The sequence below is a fragment of the Diaphorina citri genome, unplaced genomic scaffold (assembly GCF_000475195.1).
Source record: "Diaphorina citri unplaced genomic scaffold, Diaci psyllid genome assembly version 1.1 scaffold101, whole genome shotgun sequence".
NCBI classification, from domain to species: Eukaryota; Metazoa; Arthropoda; class Insecta; order Hemiptera; family Psyllidae; genus Diaphorina; species Diaphorina citri.
The window spans coordinates 260,282-267,827 of record NW_007377538.1 but is presented as its reverse complement, the minus strand read 5'-3'; the positions used below and the strand labels follow the sequence as shown (position 1 = coordinate 267,827).

General features: G+C 35.1%; 2 protein-coding genes, 1 long non-coding RNA gene and 4 other non-coding genes across 7 annotated transcripts; 5 read left to right on the top strand and 2 right to left on the bottom strand.

Annotated features, from left to right (window-relative positions):
* Positions 1–40: 40 nt before the first annotated feature.
* On the bottom strand, positions 41–2,202 carry LOC103524491 (acid phosphatase type 7). The gene is made up of 2 exons (XM_026819896.1): positions 1,848–2,202; positions 41–1,157 (listed from the first exon to the last, which is right to left on the bottom strand). The coding sequence occupies exons 1-2, from the start codon at positions 2,188–2,190 to the stop codon at positions 241–243; spliced, it is 1,260 nt and encodes a 419-aa protein (XP_026675697.1). The 5' UTR covers positions 2,191–2,202; the 3' UTR covers positions 41–240.
* Positions 1,236–1,810, bottom strand: LOC113465393. The gene is made up of 2 exons (XR_003390124.1): positions 1,759–1,810; positions 1,236–1,301 (listed from the first exon to the last, which is right to left on the bottom strand). It is a non-coding gene; the product is annotated as an uncharacterized LOC113465393 (long non-coding RNA).
* A 1,678-nt stretch (positions 2,203–3,880) lies between the features above and the next one.
* LOC103524482 (40S ribosomal protein S25) lies at positions 3,881–6,313 on the top strand. The gene is made up of 3 exons (XM_008489498.3): positions 3,881–4,017; positions 4,586–4,865; positions 6,075–6,313. The coding sequence occupies exons 1-3, from the start codon at positions 4,015–4,017 to the stop codon at positions 6,152–6,154; spliced, it is 363 nt and encodes a 120-aa protein (XP_008487720.1). The 5' UTR covers positions 3,881–4,014; the 3' UTR covers positions 6,155–6,313.
* LOC113465406 lies at positions 5,077–5,148 on the top strand. Its single transcript, XR_003390136.1, has one exon. It is a non-coding gene; the product is annotated as a small nucleolar RNA SNORD57 (small nucleolar RNA).
* Positions 5,289–5,360, top strand: LOC113465404. Its single transcript, XR_003390134.1, has one exon. It is a non-coding gene; the product is annotated as a small nucleolar RNA SNORD57 (small nucleolar RNA).
* LOC113465403 lies at positions 5,502–5,575 on the top strand. Its single transcript, XR_003390133.1, has one exon. It is a non-coding gene; the product is annotated as a small nucleolar RNA SNORD57 (small nucleolar RNA).
* LOC113465405 lies at positions 5,891–5,964 on the top strand. The gene has a single exon (XR_003390135.1). It is a non-coding gene; the product is annotated as a small nucleolar RNA SNORD57 (small nucleolar RNA).
* Positions 6,314–7,546: the final 1,233 nt, after the last annotated feature.

The following is a 7,546-nucleotide window of genomic DNA, read 5'->3' as shown; positions in this document are numbered from 1 at the left end:
TAAAAAAAAAAAAAAAAAAAAAAAAAAAAAAAACGCAAATGATCCAATTGGTGGGCAAGCCTCCAGAGCGAAATTTAGGATTTGCGATTTCTTTGGGATGACTAGACACTTCCTACATTTAAATGAAAAATACCCAACCAAATCTATTATATCAAAGAGGAAATATATGTATAGGTAATTATTGTAATATTGTAAACTATGAACCCATGAACCTTAACATGAACTTAATTAAAACATCATCTACTTGAGGAAAGACTCATGCTTCTCTTTGACAACATAGAAATCATCCACAATGGCTCCATTCTTATCATCTGACTTCTGTTGGAATCTCAAATGAGTTTCATTTAACAGATGCATCACAGTATAACCATAGTCACTATTTCTGAATGCAGACCAGGGGTTGTTGTTATTGAAGAAATCTACACGTTCTCTACACCCAGCAGATCCAGTGACAATGTGTACAGGGGCTCTGGGATTAACATACGGGTGTTCCATGCTTCCATTGTACACAGTAAAGTTATACACAGGCCACAGGCGTTCATAGCTGTGTTCATGTGCCCATATAGCAACATCAACACCATACTTGTACATGAGAGGTTCCAGAGCAAATGCACCAAAGAATCCAGTACGGGTTAGCGCCCAATTCTTGATACAATCATCATCATCATTATTAGAACAATACATGGGACGGTGACCAAACAGTACAATCCAAGGATGAATCTTTCGGTTTTCAGGCTTGGCAGCTTCTATCAACTCTTGCTCGAGCCACTCATATTGACGTACAACTTGCTTCATTCCATAGTTGAGGAAGTAATAGACCTCCGAACAATACATGGGACGGTGACCAAACAGTACAATCCAAGGATGAATCTTTCGGTTTTCAGGCTTGGCAGCTTCTATCAACTCTTGCTTGAGCCACTCATATTGACGTACAACTTGCTTCATTCCATAGTTGAGGAAGTAATAGACCTCTGTGCTGATCGCTATAAACTTGACAGGTCCTATGGTGAAACTGTAGTAGAGATTCTCATTAGAGTTAGGCATGCTGAATCGGTACCGGTAATGGCTGAAGTTGTAGGCACCCTCATGATTGCCCACACACACCATGTACGGTACATAGGCAGCTATAGGCTGGATTTGATTCATGAACTCGTCTCCTGTAATTGAAAATAAAATTTCATTGGTGCAAGCCTAATAGCCCATAAGATACTTCTTATTTTATTAATACTCATGATTGCCCACACACACCATGTACGGTACATAGGCAGCTATAGGCTGGATTTGATTCATGAACTCGTCTCCTGCAATTGAAAATGAAATTTCATTGGTGCAAGCCTAATAGCCCATAAGATACTTCTTATTTTATTAATGTTCTTTTTTCCTTCTCTCTATTAAATGTGATCTTGTGTGGAGTAGTCAAGTCTATTTTTTGAGGATCAATAAATACTGGGATTGAGCTTGATTTATTGAGCCTATAGTTTGGTGACTTAACTGAAATAAATTTAGGTACTTCTATTTTTTGAGGATCAATAAATACTGGGATTGAGCTTGATTTATTGAGCCTATAGTTTGGTGACTAAACTGAAATAAATTAGGTACGTCTATTTTTTGAGGATCAATAAATACTGGGATTGAGCTTGATTTATTGAGCCTATAGTTTGGTGACTAAACTGAAATAAATTAGGTACTTAGGCAAATTATTTGAGAAGTGCTTACAGTAACACCTCCCTGAGAGTTACATAGGAGCATAGGACTTACCTACTCTACCCTCATTCCAGTTCATATCATAAGCAAAGTCTCCAACAAGTAACACCTCCCTGAGAATTACATAGGAGCATAGGACTTACCTACTCTACCCTCATTCCAGTTCATATCATAAGCAAAGTCTCCAACGTGCAGAATAGCATCATACTCATGATCCTGGGTCTCCTTTTGTAATCGAGGTAAACTTTGTGCATTCACATTGCCCATGTCACCATACACTGCCAACTTGGCCACATAAGATGGACTGGGATCCACCGTATAGAACCAGAACTCATCAGACCAACCCTTGTCACTACCACAATGGTAAATGTACTTAGTTTTGGGTTTCAAATTTCTTAGGGTGACACGGTGAATGTATTGCTTGCGGTGCTCTACACCACCATCCACAAATACTTGAATGTTTTTGGACTTTTCTACCAGGTTCATGTGTTCCAGACTCTATAGGTAGGTAAACTTTGTTATTGAGAGCCCAATACAAAGTTGTAAAGTTGCTTTCAGGATAATAGGTAGGTAACTATATACCTACTAGACAAGTACAACACACAGTATTTCCAGAAGCCCACGAACACAAATCACTTGAAAACTTAATGCATTGAAAAACACTCGGTATTTTTTAATAAGTTAAAGGGACAACACTTTAACGCTATAATCAATGTATCGAATACCTACTTCCCTACTACTTAGAACTTAGATCAACACTCAACAGGAACACAGTAACACACAGTAAAATTTAAATTTGAAATTATAAAAGCCGTTAGCTTTAGCTCGAAGAGGAGCAGTAGCCTCGATGAAAATGAAACTTGACTACCGTAACCTGGGGCTAGATTACTCCATGGAGATAACTTTACTCCAAAACACAGTCTAAGATTCGTCGAAATATAACAGACAAATGGAAAAAGCCATTTGAACGGGGCCTAGTTCATTAAACAGCTGATTCTGTTTTGAATATATTGGCGGCATTTTTCAAATTGTTTTGTTATTGAAAAAATTGTGTTTTCTATCATTTGTGAAGCAACCTCTGAGATGACAATTTGACTGTACTTTTTATCGTAGAAAATTTGTACTGTTGAGGAAAACCCAATGTGTTAAAGGTAAGAAACTATACATTTTTGGAATTGTTGTTGAGTTCTTATTCTAATTTTGTTCAGTTTTTTGTTGTATCCCTTTTCGTTTTCTTTTTATTCATCAAAATGTAAGACCATGTCAAATTTCATCAAAAATGGGGTATCTTTACGCCATGGAGACAAGTAGCCCCATGGTTTTGAAATCTTACAAGCATGTAAGAAGTGTGCAATTATCATTGGCGTAAAGTAGTACCCAAGAAGTGTTCATTTTTTATTTTTATACCTACCTACCTACATTGTTCCTAAAATAAAGTTTTTATATTTCCATACAAACACTGTGTTTTTAACATTTTTCTAAAATATTGAATCTTCCAGGATTAAAATAAAAAGAAAAAATAGAACCACTCAACCGATTTTGATGAATTATACCTCAAAAGAAAGAAGAGAAAACGTACTTCTTATGTAGGTCAAGGTTTAACCAATGGGCCTTTTCAGGCCTTTGCGCAAAGGCCTTGAAAATTTTGGAGTAAAGTAACCCCAAGCCAGGGTAACTTTACGCCACGATTTTACTTGATAAAAAAGGGTTAAAAAATATTATGAAACAAAATAAATTTATTTTATTTACAAAGACAATTTTGTTCTCTGTCATTTAAAAAAAAAATCAAGAGTCTACGATTATTTATACCAAAGTTATTAAAAGATTTCCGTAGGAAAGTCCAAAATTTGGAGCAAAGTAGCCCCAGGTTACGGTACTCTAAAATTTCTACTGTAGGTACCTATTTTTTTCCTAAAGTTGGTTTTGAAAAGGTATTTAAGGATAAGGAAAAAGATTCACAAATAAGTAATAAAGATTACATACCTTGACAATAAATAAATTTTAAAATTTAAAAAGATGTTTGAACCTTAAAACTCTTTTTTTCTCTCTCTGAAAATTTTTGATAAGAAAAATGATCAACAAAGAATACAAAAGTTAAAAGTTGCTCAATCAAATCGAAGGCATTGCTAGCTTCATAAATATAAAAAGGGAAATAGGGGAAAAATATGTGGGAAATTTTCTTTCTCGTTTACAACGTATTTCATTTTTCAAGTTCCAAATAACCTCAAAGTTTTGTTATGATTTTGAATTTGAAAATTGTCTCTCTTTTTTTGAAAACAAAGTGGAAAGTGGATAAAGCACAGCTTAGCCATGGTAAGAGATAATTTATTATAAAATGTCTTAATTCCTTTCTTTACATTAAATACCTTGATTCTCAATGAAAAGCTGCCCCAATAATCTTCCAGTTAGACATAAAAAGGCCAAGCCAAATATTTCTTTGAAGGTCCAGTAATACCAATATCCCTTGTCTGGCCTGCCACAAGTTACATGCAGGAGGGTATGGGTTAAGTTGTATGCCTTCCCACCTTGCTTAATGAAAAATCCTCAAATTTTCATACATTTTTACTTTCTATTATTCAATTCACTACTCTATACAATCAATATCCCTTGTCTGGCCTGCCACAAGTTACATGCAGGAGGGTATGGGTTAAGTTGTATGCCTTCCCACCTTGCTTAATGAAAAATCGTCAAATTTTCATACATTTTTACTTTCTATTATTCAATTCACTACTCTATACAAGGCCAGAACTTACCACATTCAATCACTGACATTGAGATCAACCTGGGTATTGAGTAATAGCTTGACTCAATTTTAACCTAAAATAAATTGAAGTAATCCTGATTGTAGTGTTTAAAGTATAAACTCTTTTCTCATTTACAGCCTCCGAAGAAGGACACTAAAGGAGGATCCTCCAAGCAGCCACAGAAGACCCAGAAGAAGAAAGAAGGAGGATCAGGAGGCAAAGCCAAAAAGAAGAAGTGGTCAAAAGGAAAGGTCCGTGACAAGCTTAACAATCAAGTTCTGTTTGACAAAGCATCTTACGACAAATTGTTGAAAGAGGTCCCAGCCTACAAACTTATCACCCCATCAGTTGTCAGTGAAAGATTGAAAGTCAGAGGATCACTTGCAAGGAAAGCATTAGAAGAATTGTTACAAAAAGGTAATTATACAGTCTCCTTGTGAAAGATTGAAAGTCAGAGGATCACTTGCAAGGAAAGCATTAGAAGAATTGTTACAAAAAGGTAATTATACAGTCTCCTTGTACTTACTTATCTTCTTTACCCATCCTTTGTCAAGTATTGGTTTTCAATTCTGAGCTCTTGATAAATAGTTTTGACAAATTTGAAGTTTGAACAACTTGAATAACTATTACAAGATGATGAAAAACTCATTTAGGCCAGACTTGACTGTGGTGGCTAAAACTGATTTAATGAGGCTGATTGTAATTTTGACAAAGATGCACTTAAAACCTACCCTATTTGCTGGGAATTACAGGTTTGACATAGATATTACCTTCTAACCTAACTTAATTAATTGTTGTGCATTTTCATTGTGTAACCTTATTTTATTTCTGGAGAAAATTTCAAGATGATGAAAACTCTTTTTAGGCCAGACTTGACTGTGGTGGCTAAAACTGATTTAATGAGGCTGATTGTAATTTTGACAAAGATGCACTTAAAACCTACCCTATTTGCTGGGAATTACAGGTTTGACATAGATATTACCTTCTAACCTAACTTAATTAATTGTTTGTGCATTTTCATTGTGTAACCTTATTTTATTTCTGGAGAAAATTTCAAGATGATGAAAACTCTTTTTAGGCCAGACTTGACTGTGGTGGCTAAAAAACTGATTTAATGAGACTGATTGTAATTTTCTCTATAAAGTTATGTTATTTCACCCCTGTTTTTGATATGGTGTATACTGCTTGTGGCTCCTTTCAACATTCAGCCCCCCTTCAATTTTTTTTTTTTTTTTATCTAATAGAATTGAAAATTGCAAGATGATGAAAACTCATTTTAGGCCAGACTCTGCTGTGGTGGCTAAAAAACTGATTTAATGAGACTGAGGTAATTTTCAATCATAATACTTAAAACCATGTTAAAGGTCTGAAAAATACAAAGATGGAATGTACCCTCTGATTCAAATTTACATAACCCCATGTCAATAATAGAATTGAAAATTGCAAGATGATGAAAACTCATTTTAGGCCAGACTCTGCTGTGGTGGCTAAAAAACTGATTTAATGAGACTGATGGTAATTTTCAATCATAATAAAACCATGTTAAAGGTCTGAAAAATATAAGTAAAGATGGAATGTACCCTCTGATTCAAATTTACTTAACCCCATGTCATTATTCTGTTTTAGGTCTCATCAAACAAGTTGTGAAACATCATGCACAAGTTATCTACACAAGAACCACCAAAGGAGATGATCCCGTTGCTTAAATTAGTTTGCAATGAGATGTGTTATGCCACACAGTGACAACCAAGAAAGTGTTATGTCACCCACCACCTTGTGAGCTAGTGTGCTAAAAGAGAAGATTTTTGCTATATTGTTTTCTGTATATGAATAAATGATGTTTTTATATGTATAATTACCATCTCCATTTGTTTTATTTGGAAAATTCCTCCTCTTTGCAAGAGTAGTGCTAAAAGAGAAGATTTTTGCTATATTGTTTTCTGTATATGAATAAATGATGTTTTTATATGTATAATTACCATCTCCATTTGTTTTCTTTATTTGGAAAATTCCTCCTCTTTGCAAGAGTAGCTAGGTAGTTGTCCAAGTTTTAGATAAGTAGGATCACTTTGTGAGCAATATGGATGAGCTCTTTATACTCAAATCTAGCTCAGCAGTGGTAATGAAAACAACTGACATGGATAGGTATGAAATCCTTTAGACTCAGTACTTGATCGGTTTTTTTCCATCATGTATTCTTATCATATTTCCAAGTTTTAGATAAGTAGGATCACTTTGTGAGCAATATGGATGAGCTCTTTATACTCAAATCTAGTTCAGCAGTGGTAATGAAAACGACTGACATGGATAGGTATGAAATCCTTCAGACTCAGTACTTGATCGGTTTTTTTTCCATCATGTATTCTTATCATATCTAATCAAATCCTCAAGTTGACTGTTAACCTGTAAAGGAAGCTTTTATAAAGATGAACTACCAGTTATCAAATTTTTAAACTAAGAACTTGGAACTTTTTATTTTAACATAAAATAATATCTTGCAATTCAAAATTGTCTAATTTATTGGGTACGATAATATTTACACTTTACATAACAAATTATAAGGGGAACATTGAGGAATGCATTACTGGACTAAATTTCATACAGCAAGCAAGATTAGATAACATGGTCATACCATTACAGTATCTATGTTAGGCTCAATACCCGAATTCGTTCAATGAGCCAAAAAATAGCTCACTCCGCGGAGTAAAAAATGCAAACTGCTCATTCCCCAAAATTCAGCAACTGAATAGTGTTTGTATAATAATATAATACAGGTAGAAACACACCACCATCACGTCACGTGAGCTCATAGGGAGTCAGAAAGCAATCTCGATCAGGACAGCCACACTACTATCACGTCACGTGAGTGTGTTTCTACCTTTACTTACCTCGTCACTTGAAAGTTGTGTTGTTTGATCAGTTCTTTCTGTTCCTTCAGCAGTGAGCTCTGTCGTGACTGTAAAGCGTCCACCTGATGTTTCAACGCCGTCGACAGATGGTCTCTATCCGTGTGGACGTTGCCTAGTAACTCTTCCGTCCTTGTATCGATGGTTTTCAGCTCGTCACCGATTTGCTCTAAGCGATTCTGGAAAGAGGGA

Bases quoted from the DNA above. Each gene is read 5' to 3' on its own strand.
- LOC103524491 (XM_026819896.1), bottom strand. From the start codon at position 2,190: ATGAACCTGGTAGAAAAGTCCAAAAACATTCAAGTATTTGTGGATGGT. The intron at 1,158-1,847 runs GTAAGTCCTATG...TTTCAATTACAG, and splicing joins CTGGAATGAGGGTAGAGTAG to GAGACGAGTTCATGAATCAA.
- LOC103524482 (XM_008489498.3), top strand. The intron at 4,866-6,074 runs GTAATTATACAG...ATTCTGTTTTAG, and splicing joins AGAAGAATTGTTACAAAAAG to GTCTCATCAAACAAGTTGTG.